The sequence below is a fragment of the Carassius auratus genome, chromosome 3 (genome assembly GCF_003368295.1).
Source record: "Carassius auratus strain Wakin chromosome 3, ASM336829v1, whole genome shotgun sequence".
Taxonomy (NCBI): Eukaryota; Metazoa; Chordata; class Actinopteri; order Cypriniformes; family Cyprinidae; genus Carassius; species Carassius auratus.
Window position 1 is genome coordinate 11,755,238 of NC_039245.1, and position 20,150 is coordinate 11,775,387.

The 20,150-nt window shown below is 40.0% G+C and overlaps 1 protein-coding gene across 1 annotated transcript in view; it reads left to right on the forward strand.

Annotated features, from left to right (window-relative positions):
• The window catches only part of LOC113048113 (corticotropin-releasing factor receptor 1), a 135,593-nt gene extending 128,028 nt beyond the window's left edge, over window positions 1-7,565 (forward strand). Inside the window, exons 12-14 of the mRNA XM_026209659.1 lie at window positions 547-682; window positions 1,932-1,973; window positions 5,004-7,565. Of these exons, the coding sequence (XP_026065444.1) occupies window positions 547-682; window positions 1,932-1,973; window positions 5,004-5,144 (319 nt within the window). The 3' untranslated portion in view covers window positions 5,145-7,565. The remainder of the gene's footprint in view (window positions 1-546; window positions 683-1,931; window positions 1,974-5,003) is intronic.
• The last annotated feature ends 12,585 nt before the right edge of the window (window positions 7,566-20,150 follow it).

Here is a 20,150-nt window from a genome sequence, read left to right on the forward strand (position 1 = left end):
GTATGGTTATTCTTATATATTGAATATCTGATTGTATGCCCACTGATCTATATATATAATATATCTATATTATAGATCAGTGCGTATGCCTAATTTTATTTATTTACAAAATTTATAAAATGTAATGTAATTTCCTAAAAAAATAATTTAAAAATTATATATTTATTTAGAGTATGATAAAAAGCACTTTAATGTAAATGCTGATCACTGTATAAAATAAAGTATAATTTTTTTTTTTTCACTACCAATGGCATGCGTTTTAGAACTGTTCTGCAGTTTTGTTTCTTTAAAGCAGTTTTTACTCAGAAATTTCTAGTTACTGTAATTTACCAAATAATTGCAAATAAATGACACACTGTTACACACTGGATAAGATACTAGATATATACTTGTAGTACTCCAATAAACTTGTTTATTTATTCCAATAAAAAATAAAATAAAAATACAATGTAGTGAATAAATTAGTTGAGCTTGTAATATTGTAATTTCAGAAGATTTCTGTGTTTGGCTTCTTTATTATCATCTCTACATCTCTGACTCTCACAGGAAAGCAGTAAAGGCCACACTGGTTCTTCTGCCACTGCTGGGCATCACATACATGCTGTTCTTCGTCAACCCTGGTGAGGATGAAATCTCACAGATTGTCTTCATCTACTTCAACTCTTTCCTAGAGTCCTTTCAGGTGAGTAAACCAGCCCAGTGTCATGACGGAAATGTGCCTGTGGGATCTTTTTTGCAAGACGTGAAATATGTAGCGCCATGTAGGTTTCGTGACATATTCAGTGTGAAATGTTCAATAAATGGCACCAAAAGAGTGTAATTTCTTTTTCTTTGGAACAGATGAACGGACGTTTCATATGATGTTGGCTTTATATGTGTCACCACCGTTCTGATTTGAAATGTCCGTTGAGTGGCATTATAACTGTAATGCCCAGTGACTTTTTAAAATAATGTACCATTTGAACTACACCTAAACCTAACCGAGAGTATAAGCAAATGTGAATATGACATAAAAACACAATCACAAGCATGTCACTCTAGCTTGTTTTCCAATCTCTCATCTTTGAGCTCTTTTATCATGAGTCATGTTTGTCACAGGATTCGTACCCAAGGATTCCACATCCGTAGTTCAGTTCTGTGCCAGCTAAGCTACTGAGGAAACTAGTTACAACAAGTCCAGAAAGTGAAAAATGTGGAGCTGGTTATTGACACAGTCCAAAATTGTGTATGAAAACGATTAAAAGTGCTTGCTGTTATACTGCCTCTATTGTTCATTACTGTTGGAAACTGCAGTGTTATGTATTTTTTGGTACGTATTTTGCATCTTGCAAAAAAGTTTTCGTCAAAGATCAGGCCAGCCAGCACAGTTTTATCCCTGATTAATTGTTTTAAAGCAGATCCGAAACTAATGTTTACAACTCAGAGGTGGAAATCCACTAAGAATAAATTGCACCCACTGATGGAGTTGTTTATTTGCACATGCTGTCTTTTATAAATGTGCTCAGGTTTGTGAACAAGGCACACTGAATAATAAGTCTGATGCGCATCTAAAATAATGACAGACACTGAATCTGAATATGGCGCTGTGTATTTCATTGTATTTAGTGCTTGCTTAAACTGGTGTGTGTGTGTGAAGGGAGATGTTGATGATTGTTTCACTTGTTTACTAAATCATATACATTGAAATCCTTTCCATTTTTTCTATTTGTCACGCACGTCCTATTTCACTTGAAAATACGCTAACACAAAAACAGCTAATATGCATTTTAATAAGCAACTAGTTGACAGTGAGAATTGGACGTTAAAATAAAGAGACAAATGACTTGTGAATCATGATATAGGTGGACTTTACAGAATTGTTTTAAATGAAATTTGAGTGCTATTTACAATTGTTTTATTTCTGTTTTCTCATTCTCATGTCCTCATTACAGGGTTTTTTTGTGTCTGTGTTCTACTGCTTTTTGAACAGTGAGGTAAGAAAGCTCTTTTCCTGATGTTCTTCTGCTTCGTTTCCATACTTTTTATCACAAATATGCCCTCTACTTTTGACTTTTAGGAGCACAGCTCTACTAAAGCAATGCAAACAGTCTGAGTAATTTGGGCAATTCAGATTTCTTCAGCCGTGGCTGTCTAGTGAGAACCGGCAAAAAGAATCACACGAGACCCTTCTAAACTCACCGTTAACCCAAAACCACCCTTTTGGCAATCAATAACTATAAAAACTGACCCCGCTCATAAAATATGAATTCCTGCAAAGTCTAAATCTGGCTTGTATTACATGCCCTTTGAAAACTACAGTAAACCTTTGGGAATTTCCAGCCAAAATATCCCTCTTTAGCTTCTTGCCCAGATAGAAAATGCTAGCACATCTTACACATTATGTTGTACCCATAAGTGAACACGCTTACAGGTGCTGTAAAAGGATCCAGGATTGGATCCGTCTGGGCTTATTTTAGGCAATGAACAGGTTCAAGGCAAGCAGGAAAGTGTAGGGCTTGATCTGAGGTCACCCTCAATCACAGACAGATATCAGAATAAACGAGCAAAGCAAAGTGTACAGTATTGCTTAAGTCAAAGCGATATCATTGATCTGTTTCCAGTATATATATGAAAGGGACACCTCGATGTTAGGCGCAAGACTTTCAAAAAAATACCAGTGTCTTTAACATTTTGCTACTTCTAAAGGTACATTTGGCTCCAATGTGGCCATTCAAACATGTTCAGAACTAAAAAGCCTGTGGTAATAAAAATTAAAGCTGAAAAAACAAATACTTGTCACTGAAAGTCAAAGGACAACAGAGAAATGATCTGGCTTGAAAGTACAATAAAGCGCTTTTTTTCAGGCAGATGGATATCACATTTTTTTTTAAATGCAGTTCATCTATGTACAAAAAAACAGAAAGCATTAGTGTTTTGTGCCCAGTTATTATGTTGGAACACTAAATATAACATTACAAGATAGAGTCTGAAACAATGTGTGCGTTTTTCAAGATTAGTGGTTGGTTTCAGGAACAAAACTCCATTGTGGTTACCTAGTATATTAATGACGTGTATTATAACAAGAACAACATAATGCTAGGAATTTGTCAAAAAGGAGGATTGTATGTCATAGACAGTTCAGTAAGTTTGACAGACAAATTAGTCCAGGAATTTGATCCACTATCTCTTGGCTTTGACAAGCAAATGCTAATTTAGAAGGAATGGTTCAAAAGAAATATAGATATTGTGATGTTAATATGTGTATTTTTTATGATTGAATATATTGATTGTATGCAGCTATGAAATATTCTCAGTCTATACTGCCTCAGTTACAATTATGTACTTAGGAAACCACAGTTAGACTTTCGTGCTTGTGTGAGCTGAAAGAAAAAAGTGAATACTCTGAATGCTGCATTTCAAACATTGCTTTAAGTGTCAGCAGTCACTGACCCAGGGGGTTTTACACTTTAAGAGAAATAAAGAAAAAGAGAGATACAAGATACTTAGAGCAAAGTCAGAAGTTTCTTCTCTAGATTGATTTTTGTTTGCTTGGCATGAGTTTGACCTCCAGGATTCATCTTCTAAACCCCCCACTTGACACCAACCTCCAAGGTTAATTACATACAGCACCACAGCTTTGCTGTTCACTTCTGATCTACTGTGGAGACTAACCTTTGACCCTCATGGGCAAAGACAACTGTTCATACTGTGTCAGGGCAGCCATCAACTATTTCCTTCCTATTCAAACAGTGGCTACTCAAGCTATTTTGAATGAAACCTATTTGATAATTAATAGATATAATTATTGTAGGTAAACACAATAAAATAATGTATATCTATTTGAAGGTGTTTATGTATTCTGTATTATCTATACAGATCTGTTCGATATCGCATCTTTCAGCTCTAGAGCTTCAATCACAGTGATTTGAATTTGAAGTGATGTGTTATTTTTTTCTGCTTCAGCGACTTGTGAAGTGTTTACTGGTTTAAATTTCAGCAAAGTAAGCATTGCTGACACAAGCTTTGGTGATTCTGAATCAAAGCTTAATCTGGCGAGAGAGCAAACGGCGTGGAAGCCGTACAGTGCCCATAGTGCATTGGAGCGCGGACTAATATTTGTTCCCTGACCGCTTCAAAGACAAGCCCCCTACAAAGTTTACTGAATGAGGTGGAGACAGAAAGGAGGTTTAGATGTTTACTCGGACACCCATCTCATTGATTTGCAGACAGCGAGGCCTTTTACAGTCTTTCTGAGAGCCGACACGCTGATTCAGTGAAACGGCCCCCCTCCGGATTGCTGTCTAATGCGGTCCAGGTTTTTCTCATATGAGCACAGGCTTCTGGTTTATTTCCCCTGTAACAATTTCAACCTTTGCTGACAGCATAGCTTAAGGAAATGCCATAGGTTTGGTTGCTAAGGAGAGAACTCCCTGGTTGCCATGATAGACTGCTGATTATGCAAATGATGTAGCTTTTCATTGGTGGCTTATATCACACTGATGCAATTTAAATGCTAATGATTTGATGTGCAGATGTTTTTGATGTGCAGAGCTTTACTGCTGACCTTTGACCACTGCTCTAAATCCAGATCTGAATCATTAGCAAAGCAACTAAACTGCTCTCAGATCAGTGTAAAATATATACAAGCTAAAAAATGCAATCTTCATATGTTTAGAATATAGACCCTCTCTCTTCAGATGGCATATGTAGTGTAAAAAAAAACATTGAAAATCGGGCATTGTATATTTAAATATATATTTTTTATGTATTTTAATTTTTCACCTTTCAATCAAATGGTGAAAGATTTATTATTATTAGTGTTATTATTATTTTTATTGAAGCTTTTTCTTCAGTTGTCCTTTGTATAAAAAATGCTAATATATCACCACCCTCTCTCTTAATCACCGTCATACTCCATATCTCTCTCTCTCTCTCTCTCTCTCTCTCTGTCCACTGTTAATTACAGCTACTGTTAGTGTCTATTACTCTCTTGTAGTGAAGCTTGTCTCTTTCTATGTCCGTAGGTACGTTCAGCTGTTCGTAAGCGGTGGCATCGCTGGCAGGATAAGCACTCCATTCGGGCGCGGGTGGCACGGGCCATGTCTATTCCCACCTCTCCAACACGGGTCAGTTTCCACAGCATCAAGCAGTCGTCGGCCATCTGACCATAACTGAAGCAAAGCATCCGTCCCCGTTTCTTCTGCTCCTGCTCTTTTGTCCTCAGCTAACCATCCACATCCTCTACAAAACCCAGGGATAACAGCTATGGGCCAAACAGGGTATGATCCTCAGCTGAAACACAGATGAAAGGTGGAAATGTACACAGATTATGAGGTCCACCTGCCAAACACAGAGGAAAAAACTGTGTCAGAAAGAGATTAGAACATTGGTGTTCTCAGACAGCGACTGTGGGAGGAACCTGACACACACAAAAAGAGAGTATTTATTCAATAGACAATAGAGTTAAATGTTGCATCCTCTCCTGCTGATCTTGAGTCTTCTCTGATTAGAGAGCTCATTTTATTCCTAACTTGTTTCCAGAACTACTGGAGTTGGATAAAATGGAATATACACTACATGGCCAAAAGTATTGTGATTGTGAGCCACACACGCATCTGAATGGGATCAAATCCATATTCCAACATCAACTGGAAACTTTCACAAAAAAGTGAAAGCTGTTAGGCAGAATAAGCTTCTTATTAATGGCAATAGTTTTGAAATTAATTGATTAGAAATCACATATGGGTTCAGTGTTCATGTGTCCTGAATCTTTTGGCCATAAAATGCAGTACTTTTATGAGTTTAAAACAAAATTATATAAGCGGAGGGGAAAGAAAGAACAGCAGTTTTCCAATCGGAAAACAAACAATATCTTTGACAGATCTCAATATGAACTTTCATTATTGTTATTGAATCTTTTAACTGGATTCATTGGAGGCAAATGTATGGTGTTTTCTCCGAGATGTTCAGGTTGTGACCCTTGTACTTTTTCTTACTCTTCACTCGCTGCTCTTCATTGCCCACTTCATTACAGCTAGTTATAGTTCCCTCTGATTGTCATAAATTCCTGTGAGCAAATTCATTCGACTTGGACACTTTTTGCTTTGATATGATGAGTGCATCTATTCCTCTGTACATCATGCAGTGCGAGAGTGAAAACTGTCAACAGTTTTTAGAAAGATGAAAGGTATGTGTTAATACTCTCTAAGCCTGTTTGCATCCTGGGACTCAAGGATATATCTAAACCCCGGGGGAAAGAGGAAGGAAGCTCACAGGAAAGGAAACAACATCATGAAAGGCTGAGGTAGAGGACTAAACACATGACACAATCTTTTAAATAAGGGGTTTATTACAGAACAAAGAAAGGATTTTGATTTTATCCTGAGCCTCGACTAAGCGTGCGATTGAATGTATTTCAATTAACCACTCCAGCTCTCCTTTCCATGCAAAGCTTAATATCAATTCCCACTTTTACGAGATGATCATTGTATGAAATACTTGCGAATTTGGATTCTGGAGACTTTGCCAAAAAGACTCATTCTAACCACATGCGACTGGATGTTGTGGGTAGTTTTTGTTGCCCAAGAGCCTTATAGTGATAGTTCACCCAAAAATGACAATTCTGTCATCGTTTACTCATGTTGATGCAAAATAGTATGACTTTATTACTTCCAATAATAAAGTTATTAAACAATAAATAAGTTGGAGGGGAAGAAAGGAGAAATTTTAAAGAATCTTAAATATTTGGTCAGCTGATTCACTGAAAAGATTGAACTAAAAAATGATCAGTTCAAATATGTGAATGAATTTGTGCTTCAAGGAACATTGAATTTCCAATGGGTTCATAACATCATGAGGGTGAGTAAATGATGACAGTTTTCATTTTGGGTGAACTATCCCTTTTCAAAATGTCATGTCATAGCGCATTTTTGTGTTTTCAAGGACCAGCTTGTCAATTCAAATCCCAACAGATTAAGGCAAGAATAATTACCTCAGAAAATCTGCTTCTATATCATTAGAGTCAAGAGAGATCTGTATACCTAACACTCGGTCATTTAACCTCCATCCATGTGTTAAAACCCTTGCTAAGCTGAGCCGCCAATGACCGAGTCCTGTGACCGCTCACTGCTGATTCAGCACAGTAAAGCAGATTTAGCTTCTGTTCTCATACATTCAATCAATCACATCTGATAGGGAGAACAAGGTTGTTTTAAAAAAAAAACCTGACTCAGGACCTTTGTCTATGCCTCTGTGCTCTTCAGCAGATTCCACATTCAGTCATGTGTGTTGTGTACATGTCCAGTAGCAGCATATATTTAAGTTAAACATAAACTAAAACTCAAGGTTTGTTTTAGTGTCGCTACAAAGTTTAGGACTTAGGCTTTGTACAGTGGAATCTGATCGGTTTGTTCTGAAAATGTAGTAAATATCCGGATGCCAGCAGTTGTTAGTGGAAAGAGGTAGAAATTTGGCCTCTGCTCACATCTGTCATGACATCTTGCCACTGTGCTGAACTCACACAAGATGAATGAGAAAACATTAGTGATGAGCATTTTAGCCATGCATGCATATTCTGTGTACAAAACCACCTGTTCCTTACATATTTAAGGCTTTTATATCTCACTATAAGAGGAAAGGTTGAGCAAGTATATTCTGTCACAGTTGCGAACAATACTGATTACTTTGAAAGATATACAAAAAGATTGTGGTCTGTAAGATGTTTTTAATGGATGCTTTTATTCAGCAAGGATGCATTAAATTAATATTTTTACATTGTTACAAAAATGGTATTTAAAATAAATGCTGTTTACTAAACTCCCTATTCATCAAAGAATCCTAAAAAAAGACATCACAGTTTCTACAAAAATATTAAGCAGCACAACTGCTTTGAAAACTGACAATATTAAGAAATGATTCTTGAGCCTCGTGCATATTAGAATGATTTCTAAAAATCATGTGATGCTGAAGGCTTAAGTAGCAATTTTGCCTTTGCAGGAATAAATTACATTTAAAAATCTATTAAAACAGAATACAGTTATTTTAAATTGTAATAATATTTCACAATATTACAGTTTGTAGCATTTAAAAATCTCACTGACCCCAAACTTTTGACTAGTAGTGTGTACATAAAGCAGCACCCCAATCTGATACAACCATTTAGACTGAGGTTTAAAATTATTTCAAACCACTTATGGATGTTGTCTTTGTCTGTAATTAATAATTTTTTAAAGCCTGTAAAATGGCCTGTCAAAGTTTATCTCGAATTGCAGCAGCAAAGGAATATCAGATTACAAATCATCCATCAATTTACTGGAATGCCCCTAAATTTTCAGTCAAGACTTTCTAACGGCACAATTTACCATTGGACAAAAATATATCAGGAGATAAAGTACAGTCAGTTAGTTACTAAGGAGTTTATTTTGAGATAATGACCATCATTACGGTACATTATTCCACTTATTAGACCGCTGCTTATCATTTAAATGCATAAATGGATGTGAAATATTGATTTGAATTAAAATTATTTGATTGTCAGAAGAAAGAGTCTGCAGAGGTTTTCAGGGACAGTGGTTAAATGTGCAGTGTAGTGGTCAGTCTGACTCCAATTTACCAATCAGAATCATGCATTCCAGAAAACCATAAAATTAAAATAGAGAAACTAAAAATAGCTGGATGCTGAATAGCAAAACTCCACAGACAGTGATGGATGTGATGTGGACAGAAATGAGAGAAGCTTAGGTTACCATTAATGTTGAACAGATCTGTTTGCTGGTGCATGTGGAATCATGTCACCTGAGGGATCTGATTTAGCACAGTGGGCCTGAAGATTTTCACAGCACTGCTCAGACACACTCCATCAACATTTGCCTCACTATTTATAGCACTTTAATAGTAAACAGCTCAAATGTTCACATCATATACAAACCTGTGTGGCTACTAGCAAAAATGCTGGCCAGAGACACAAAGGTAGAGTCTATACAACATTAATAATATTACAATATATTATCCTCCTGAAGAGCTAAATTAGTGACATAATCTAGTGAATTTAATGTTAGTTGGAAATATATTCTAGTGCTTGCAGTGTCTAACAGTACCTAAACCTTTCAATGTACAACATAAAAACATACTCCAGTTTCACATATAGATTATTTACAAGGTATTAATCAGTAAGTTCTGGGAGGTAGCTACACAATTTTACTACAATGAGGTTACGTCCACGCAAAGCCAGAGCTTTCCCTATCCAATCTTTTTTTTTTCCTCGTCTCAAGAAATATCTGCGTCCACATGAAACCACAAAACAATGTAGTATACATGCCAGACCAGCATGTGGCACTGTAATTCTCCCACAGAAATACACAAAAAAAATAGAGAAGAAGACATGAACTATCCACATAAACCTTGCACGTGGTACACAGACAAACATGGAACAATACATTCATTAATCGTTAATGTCAGCTAAAGAAAAGACAATCGTTCAGTGTGTGTGTTTATGTTTTTGTTGCTATTGCATGATGTAGCAGTTACAGACTAGGGGCGAGACGTGGGCTGATGACTTCATCGTTTTAGAAAATATACTGATTCGCTGTCCACACAAAAATGCAAAGGCGCCCTCTTAAAATTGATCCTCTCTGGACCTAGTTAAAAAAAAAGTATCGGTTTCAAAATGTCGGATCCATGTTGACGAAATGCCTACGATACAAATTTATGCGTATACAGCGAAACACATTTCCTTGTGGATGGGGTCTCAGTGGCATTAGATGCAATTTGACAATTTGCACTCTTAAAAATAAAGGTTCCTTATTGGCATCTATGGTTCAGTGAAGAACATTTGGTTCCATGGAACCTTTCCATTACACAAAAGGTTTTTTATAGAATAAGTGTTTGTCAGATTATTCTAATGTTCATCACATTTAGAAAAAAGGGTTATTTAAAGAACTTTTCTTTGAAACCTAAAACAGTTCTTTAGGGACTAATGGTTAAAAATTTATCTTTATATTTAAGAATGTAATATGCGTTTTCTTAGAAACAGATATATTCTATCAGGCTGTTCTGTGCTGTGCTGTCCTATTTTAATACGCAGACAAAATGTAATACTATGGCTCTGTGAACAATTTCTGTTTGCTTGAGCCAATTTGATTCAACCAGTGAATTTCAGGTGCGACTATATTTCTTTTGACTTTGACTTTTGACCAGCAAGCAACAACCTAGCATCCACCCAGAACTCCCTAGCAACCACATAACATTGTGTTTAAAGAAGTTTGTTTCTTCATCTGAACAGAATTGCAAAATCAGCTCCTGTAACTGTTCAAAGCTCACAATTTTACTGGAAACACACCATTTCTCGAAGAGATTCTTCTTCTCCCAAGTAAATTAGACAAATATTTGTTTGACTGTTTTCGTTAAATTCCGATAGCGCTGTCAAAAGGTTTCGTGCACAAATTTGAACACTTGCAGAATGGCTGCTTTAACCACAATGTAGTCTAAACACTGCTCCAATGGCAAGGCAGAACACTTGCTGTGCCTTACCAGATAAATTACACTGCAGAAGAAGACCCCACAAGTATTTTGGCCACCGTAGTTTACCTGCTACACGTTCAAATGCAACCAAATAGGGGTCAGCTTCCATTTTTCTAAACGTGCTTCTTAACATCAAATATGGAACGTGGGTCAGTGTTTATTGATTCTCTGCTATCTGGAAGTCAAACAGCCTGTATACGAACAGGTGAGGAAAGAACATGAGAATGTGGTGTGGGCACAGGTTTTTGAGTACAAGGCCAAGTTTGGTTTTAAATTTAGGGTTAATACATAAGACTGCACACTACAGCCATAACACCCATATTAAACTTAACACAACAGCAACACACTGGGAATGGAAACATCTCAGCACACTCATGCTTTTGGGGGAAGGAACATCTCAGTGGCTTACTCTCTTGATCTTCTTAAATACTGGGTCTGCTTGACACTGATGAGGAGCAGTTGGTAGGTCCAATCACCTAGATTAGGACAAGGAGGAGCACAGAAAATAGGACAAAACATACAACAAAAACTACAACTCACAGAGGACCATTGGGTCCACTGTCAGCATATCATGAAAGACACACACCATGATTCATAATAATTCATACATCCTGGGACGTAACAGTGGGTTTGGTAGCTTGAGTGTAGTTTTAGTGTTTAGTTGTAATTTGATTTGTATCACTCTTTCCATTTGGCGTTTGTGACTTTGTGGGTCATGTGACCTTCAGACAGCAGTCAGTATTCCAAAGCAAACAACCATTCTCCACTCCCTCCAAATTAACATATGCAATATTCCAAAGTACAGCATACACAGTGTGCTCCTCCAATGTGCCTCGGAAGAAGGCCTGTAAACAATCTCTGCTTATGAATTATAATTTCATCTCTGTGCATATAACTCCGATACCTTCTGTTCAAAGATAAAAATGTCCAGACTCACCATTTTTGGTAAGGTCAGTGTCTGTATCAGAATTGTACATTTTCAGAATTAGTTCAGTCATTTCTATTGGTGTTGTCATTTCTGTGTTGGTGAGCCCTGGTTTAATTTTCTGTATCTATGAGAAGCAACGCTGGTGTCTGTGTTCATTTCTGTTTCTTTATTCACTGCAAATTTCTTTGTCACTATTATAGTCTTGTTTTCCAGTATAGTGTTTAATACATTTGAAACATAGGTTTACTATTTTAAGTAAGTTTACCTTGTTTTTGAGATGTTCAAGTTTTTTTTATTGGAAAACAACACAAAAATACTGATTCAGAAAAATATTTTTGCAAAGTTTATTTTCTCTCTCTCTCTCTCTCTCTCTCTCTCTCTCTCTCTCTCTCTTGATTTAATCTATTTTATTTTTTTATAAAGGTTGTGAAGAAGTTCTTCCAAAGTTGTGAAATGTACAGAAGGTCCGAACAAGTACAAGCTGTGTAGCTGTATTTGTGTTAACGATGTCAATATGTGATCTTTTTTGGGTATTTCTGTTGTGATTAGTCGCTGATGAGAAAGTGTACAAAGAAAAAATGTATTTATTTATACATGTACAGTATGGCATAGAAAAAAAAAATCTATATATTTCTCTCACTGGTTAAATACACAAGCCCACATGTGACTCATATCAATATATCCGTAACATTAATGTCCAGAATGTGTGAAGATGATGAAATCTTGTATGTCTTGCTCTTTGTGGTTCTGTGAGACAATCTTTACCATCATTTCTGTCATTTTCCACAGTGCTTCAAGAACATTCTATTTATTACTTTTGCTCATTTGTTCCTGTTTGTTTATGACTGATTTGATGTTCGAGAGAATTTAGGAACTGTACAGAAATTTATATTAAATCAGCTACATAAAGAGTATAGTCATATGTTGAAGGCATATAGAACTGTGCAGGGCAAGATGTGCATTAAAAAGTTTTTTTTTTTCTCTTTTTAAATATTTTTCCTTTGTGGTGTGTTTGCATCCACAAGTTCAGTTAATGAAAACTGCTATACCTCCTTTAAATCATGCTATATGCAGCAACATCACGTCACTTCAAAGATACTGAGTTCCTTGAAAGGTCATGTTATTGACTTTAATCTTTTCAATATGTCATTACATCATGTTTTTGTCATTCTAAAGAAATGTGTGAATGCTGCCTTTAGGTTAACAAGACATATGATCTGTCTATGTCGATATTTATTCTTCGGGATATCCTGTAAGCACTGAAATAACATGCAATATGAGCCAGAACATTGTGGGTTTGGAGAAAGCTGATCTGTTTTAGAAGACAAAACGTTTTTGTGTTTCATAGAAAAGGCATTTTTTTATCCAGTTCATTTTGCTTGAAAAGCTCAAAATAGCATTTCTTAAAAATGTCTTGTTACCTGTTCAAACTCCCAAGGTGTTTCTCATTGTAATGAACAGCATTGGATTACCTTAACACCCTTTTTTTATAGACTTTTACTTTCCGCTTCTTTCATGCACTGACCAAGTTGCAGAACAGCACCTTGACCTGCATACCAAGCAACAAAGTCCATCTATAACAAATACCACCTAAAATGAATCCGACAAGAAAGCTCAGAAGTCATTCAGGTGTGAAAACATGCTAGAAGGCCCAGCTTGTGAAGACTGACAGCACATTAACAATGAGACCAAACAAACACAAAGAACTTTGTGCTGTGGCACAGATGTTTATAGCATTTTTGTTCCACATACAAATATGTTTTTGGTGCTTTTTAAGCATTACATCACTTGCTCACCAATAGATCCTTCTTGTAAGAGGGTACTAATACCTAATAATAGTAAGTAAGATGATTGCTGAAATGATTTGGACATGGAAAATTATATACACAGAGCAACACCTGCGTTGGGAAAGACCTACACTTTTACTAATATAGTGCAATATCCATTATGTGGAGTGTTGTAATACACCAACCAATTCCAGCCTCAGCACACCATGGAGGAAACATGTAACCAGAGGGTTTCTGCTCACTGACTGGCCACCAAGAGGGGCGTGGTAGGCCACCATGGCCGCCACGTAGACCTTCAAGGTGGAGTGGGTCAACCCTGCGGAGAGCCTGCAGGAACTCCAGCACTACCATCCGGGCAGTTAACTGGGTCGAGCTGGTGGTCTCCGCACCAAGAAGTGAAAAGCTTCCACTTCAAGGCATACAGTTTCCTCATTGAGGGAGTTCTGGATTGGAGAATGGTCTTACAACCTCTGTTGAGAGTCCGGAAGCTAAGAGTTGTGCCTCCTCAGAAACAACACCTACAGCCTCTAAGCTCCATGCGGGGGCACCCTCCGCCTGCGATAGGAGATCTCTCCTGACGGGAACCTCCCATGGAGTGCCGTCAAAAAGAGAAATCAGGCCCAGAAACCATACCCGGCCCATCCAGAACGGGGCTACTAACAGGAGCTCGACTCCGTCCCGGCGCACTCTCTCCAGAACTCCTGAGAGCAGAGCAATCAGGGGAAAAATGTACAGATGAAGCCTTGGCCATGTCTGTACCATGGCGTCCAGCCCCAGTGGAGCTGGATGAGTCAGAGGAAGCCAGAGGGGACAGTGCGATGTCTCTCGAGTCGCAAACAGATCCACCCAAGTCTGGCCAACATCTCCAACTCTGCTTCATCACCTCAGTGTGAAGCCGCCATTCCCCGGGCCTCGGCCCCTGCCTCAACAGGATGTATGCTCCCATATTAAGATGCCCAGGAATGTGAAGTGCTCTGAGTGAGAGGAATTCGTCCTGGGCCCACACAAGGATCTGGTACGCTAGTTGTATAAACTGCGTGAGTGCAGACCTCCTTGATGGTTGATGTAAGAGACCACCGCTGTGTTGTCGGTGCGCACCAACACATGGTGACCTCTTAGGTCTGGGAGAAAATAGGTCTGGGAGAAAATAATGAAGTGCACAAAGCATGGCCAGCATCACCAGGTAGTTGATGTGCCATGTCAGATGGCGACCACTCCACAGACCACGGGCAGGGTGGCCACTCATGACCGCACCCCAGCTGGTGAGGGACGCGTCCGTCACTAGCATACAGCGGTGACAAGGAGCTCCCAGCACCGGGCCCTGGGACAAGAACCAAGGCTTCCTCCACATATCCAAGGCACGTAGGCAGCGCCGCGTGACCTTTAGCATGCGAAGTGGGTTTCCCCTCAGGGAGAACCCCTTGGTCTTGAGCCACCACTTTAGGGGTCCCATGTACAGCAGGCCAATAGTATTCACGTTGGACGCAGCTGCCATCAGACCCAGCAATCTCCGTGACTGCTTGACAGTGAGTGACCAGCCTTCTCTCACTCTCGCAACTGCAGTGAGGATCAACTCGATCCGAGCAGGTGACATACGTGCCTGCATCGTGGTCGAATCCCACACCATGCCCAGATAAGTGGTTCTTTGAACTGGAGAAAGCACACTTTTCTTGGCGTTAAGTCTTAACCCCAGCTCTTTCATGTGAGCGAGAACGACAGCTCGGTGCCAAACCGCCATCTGCTCAGATTCGGCTGATATCAACCAATCATCAATGTGGTTGAGTCGGGAAAGTGTGGGGTGAGAGTGCAAGGCCAGTGGAAGATCCTTATTGGTAGGCTTTTGCCCCCAAAAGCAAACCTCAGGAACTTCCAATGAAGAAGGATGGAGATAAGTGCATCTTTTGATAGATCGTAACACACCAGTCCTCGGACTTGGCCTGTGCAGGCGTGCTAAACTTCAGTCCCCTGACTGAGAGGTTCAAAAAGCACAGATCTAGAAAAGGACACAACACCTCATCCTTCCTCGGAACAGTGAAGTACCGGCTGTAGGACCCGGACTCTGCAAACCAAGGAGGGACCACCTCGATGGTCTCCATCCTCAGAGAGAGTCTACTTCTGTTCCATTACCAGAGCCTGCTTGGGGCCCACCAGAACTGGATTCTGTGGCCTCTCACTACATTGTGCAGGACCCACTGAGAAACATTTGGCAGTAGTTTTCACGCTGCAATATAGTCTACTAAGGGAATCAGCCTCTCAAGACTGATCTCTGGTTGCATCAGCGCAATTGGTTGGCAGAACAATCTCCTGAGGGCAATGAGGAGAGATGGGCACCGTGTAATGCGGTGTACACCACTCTTCCCCAGAGGGAGCTGGCCCTCAAAACGTCCTAGGCATCAGGACGTTATGATGAAGGCCATCCAGCTAAAACAACAGTCCGTAGAACTGCTTTCCACTAGAAGCCTTCGGCCTGGGAGCGCCACTTTGACTCTAGCGTCTGCGGAGTACAAAAGTGACACCCCCGGCACGTGGGGCTGGAACACGGTTGGGACTGCTCCGCCCAGCAGCCCCTGACCGCCTCAACCTCCTCAAAGGAAGTGCGGTACACACGTCTTCTCACAAAAGAAATCACATCCCTAGAGCCCCTGTACATCTAACTTCACATAGTCAGATAAATATGTCATTTTATTCCTTAGAATTAAATGTAGTCAGCAACCAGACTAGTCAACACGATCTGGTGTAGAAAAACTCACATAAAAATTAAACCATGTAATACACGCGTTGCCTCGGCAGCGCTCATTTCTTTATATATATATATATATATATATATATATATATATATACATTATTTTATGCTACTCGGTCACACAAACAACATCAATCTCCTCAGAGAAAGATGGATGCTGCAGCGAGCTGTCTCAGAGGGCAAGGAAACTGCAGCGCTGGTTTCCAAGCCTCGAGAATGAGCTCTAGATCTAGTGAACACGGGTGGAGATAGGATGAGCCGTCTCCAACCTGTTCGCCAGATCATGTGCGATTCCTGCTATCGCGGTCGCCGCCGTGCCTCAGCACCAGCAAGAACGCAACTGCAAGATCGCTTGCACGGACATACTCCTCGGAGCGTGCCCGGCGAGAGAGCATGCAGCACCAGCAGCAGCGAGCTGTCTCAGAGGGTGAAAAAAACGCAGCGCTGGTTTCCAAGCCTCGAGCACGAGCTCTAGATCTAGTGAACACGGGCGGAGATAGGTCGAGCCGTCTCCAACCCGTTCGCCAGATCATGTGCGATTCCTGCTATCGCGGTCGCCGCCGTGCCTCAGCACCAGTGAGACTGCAAGATCGCATGCACGGACACACTCCTCAGAGCGTGCCCGGCGAGAGCAGAGAGCTTAACAGCGAAAAAAGCACAGTCAGCCCCCCCAAGAGCTGACTGCGCGAGCTCCACTCTTCATTAATGCTGCTTATGTTAGTATTAGGCATAATATGCTTGTGTAACTGGTGCTTGTGTGACTGGTGCTTGAGTAACTGGCGAGCTCATCGACGCCTTTCCACATCAATCTCCTCAGAGAAAGACAGGCAGCGCCGTTGCACCCTCTCATCGGGGAGAAAGTACCGCAAACGTGGGCTTCTGACCACCGAGAGCGGGCGCCGGATCTGGTGGCTAAGAAAGAAGATAGGGACTTGCCCGTCTTACATTCCTTCCAGCAGATCCGAAAGCGAGACTGGCACCGCAAGAAACGCCAGTGAAAGCTCTCTCCTCAAAGAGAGCCTTCTGAGAGTGAAGCAAAGGCTCGCATCGCAGCCATCAACTCCCTCGAGAGCTGACACTGCGCGCTTCACTCTCAAGCAGATAACACACGAGCTGCGTGTGTCCCTATCCTTTTTTTTTTGGCAGGGAAAAACACACAGCCTGAGCGCTGCCTGGTCTCGCCCAAAACTTCTCTTGATTGAAGCTTTGACAATGGAGTTTATCAGTGGACAAACAACACTAAATAAGACTCACAAACAAATAGCGACTGACACACACACAGAGCGCTTGCTGAAGACACAAGGCTGATATCCGTCTTCGCCGCTCATGCTTTTATGCTTCCTGGTCTCTGACGTCACCCGCCTATGACGTCTCGCCCTTCCTTTGGACTGATCATACATGTTATTCAGAGACGTCACGCTGGACGCATTCCCCAAACGTTCTCGACGCAGCTCGAGTTCCTGAAGAGGAAGTAAAGATGTCTTTAATACAAAGTGAATCCTCAAAATATCAGCATTGTATTAATCAAAGTAAGCATCATAATAAATAATGCATCACGAAAGGTTTTTTCCAATTAAAAGTACACTGGGATCAGGATGCATTAGTATAAAATGCAGTTATCGATATGGACAATTTTATTTATCTGTTTGAATAAGCTGATGTGAGATGGATGTTTGGGTGGATTTATTTTATATGATTACAGCTACTATGATGCATTTAAAAACAATTTGCTTCAGAGCAATTAAGACCAAGAGGGTGGCGCGTGCACATCAAGAGGCTCAGCGTCATTTTTGCAGTATTTTTCCTGTTCATCTCGGGTCTGTTCATACTGAACAGCTTTGCCTTAATCATACACCCGACAGGAGCTTTTTGATATTGGTGTTAACTTTTCCAACAGTTTTATCACCAATCCTCGACTCATCCCTGAGATCTCCAGAACACCCAAGGCTACGCACTTTACCCGGCACGGCAGAAGTGCTCGCAGGTGGCGTCGAGATCATAAACAAAGGTGGGGGAAGCGCGGAGGTCTAAGAGCAAAGCTAAAGCTAACACTGGACCCACACCAATTTGCCTACCGCTGCAATAGGAGCACAGAGGATGCAGTATGCACAGTGCTGCACTCTGTACTCACACACATGGACAATCACAACACATATGTACGGATGTTGACTTCAGCTCAGCATTTAACACTGTCATTCTTTCCAAGCTAACCATAAAACTTAAAGACCTGGACATTAACACCTCCCTCTGCAACTGGATTATGGACTTTCTGACAAACAGACCTCAGCATGTTAGGTCAGGCCACACCTGCTCCACCACCATCACACTCAACACTGGCATACCACAGGGCTGTGTGCTGAGCCCATTCCTCTACTCCCTCTAAATCCACAACTGCAATTACTTAAAAAAAATCAGTTTATTTTAACTTAGCTACACTTCAAAACACATGCAACTTACATTTTGTAATGCAACACAGAACAGACTGTTATGCAAAAGTTTTTGCTTCAAGTTTATCGTGATGCAAAGCATACATTTTCATGCGGAAATAAATCAGTCTTGTTAAACAGTGATTCATTGAGATTTGACAAACTATGAAATCTCTCATCCATAACATGGATCCATGTTTTTGGCTAAAGCCTCTTTTCATATTCTTTCCCTTACATTTGTACCAGATCATTGGAATTCCTTATTTCACTCATCTGGTCCAGTTCCCACATAGCCCAAGAAAGAGGTCAGAGCAGAAGGTTACGGTACAATGACCTCAATAAGTCTTGAAAGATCACAAAAATAAATTGGTTTTGACACATAGAGCTCGCCCAGCTCATCCAAGAACATAGAAAACTGTAGAAATCTTCAGAAAAAAAAGTCCTTGTGGATAAGATAAGAACATTTGAGAAGTACTGGACATGAATCACACAAATAAAAAGGAGAAAGTAAATGGTGACTGATATATTTTTAAAGTCACATCAAAACAGCTTGTCTAATTAATGTTGTTATAACCTGAACTGTTAAGCTACAGTAATTGTACATCAAACTCGATATGTATTTTGTATTAATCAAAGTAAGCATCATAATAAATAATGCATCACGAAAGGTTTTTTCCAATTAAAAGTACACTGGGATCAGGATGCATTAGTATAAAATGCAGTTATCGATATGGACAATTTTATTTATCTGTTTGAATAAGCTGATGTGAGATGGATGTTTGGGTGGATTTATTTTATATGATTACAGCTACTATGATGCATTTAAAAACAATTTGCTTCAGAGCAATTAAGACCAAGAGGGTGGCGCGTGCACATCAAGAGGCTCAGCGTCATTTTTGCAGTATTTTTCCTGTTCATCTCGGGTCTGTTCATACTGAACAGCTTTGCCTTAATCATACACCCGACAGGAGCTTTTTGATATTGGTGTTAACTTTTCCAACAGTTTTATCACCAATCCTCGACTCATCCCTGAGATCTCCAGAACACCCAAGGCTACGCACTTTACCCGGCACGGCAGAAGTGCTCGCAGGTGGCGTCGAGATCATAAACAAAGGTGGGGGAAGCGCGGAGGTCTAAGAGCAAAGCTAAAGCTAACACTGGACCCACACCAATTTGCCTACCGCTGCAATAGGAGCACAGAGGATGCAGTATGCACAGTGCTGCACTCTGTACTCACACACATGGACAATCACAACACATATGTACGGATGTTGACTTCAGCTCAGCATTTAACACTGTCATTCTTTCCAAGCTAACCATAAAACTTAAAGACCTGGACATTAACACCTCCCTCTGCAACTGGATTATGGACTTTCTGACAAACAGACCTCAGCATGTTAGGTCAGGCCACACCTGCTCCACCACCATCACACTCAACACTGGCATACCACAGGGCTGTGTGCTGAGCCCATTCCTCTACTCCCTCTAAATCCACAACTGCAATTACTTAAAAAAAATCAGTTTATTTTAACTTAGCTACACTTCAAAACACATGCAACTTACATTTTGTAATGCAACACAGAACAGACTGTTATGCAAAAGTTTTTGCTTCAAGTTTATCGTGATGCAAAGCATACATTTTCATGCGGAAATAAATCAGTCTTGTTAAACAGTGATTCATTGAGATTTGACAAACTATGAAATCTCTCATCCATAACATGGATCCATGTTTTTGGCTAAAGCCTCTTTTCATATTCTTTCCCTTACAT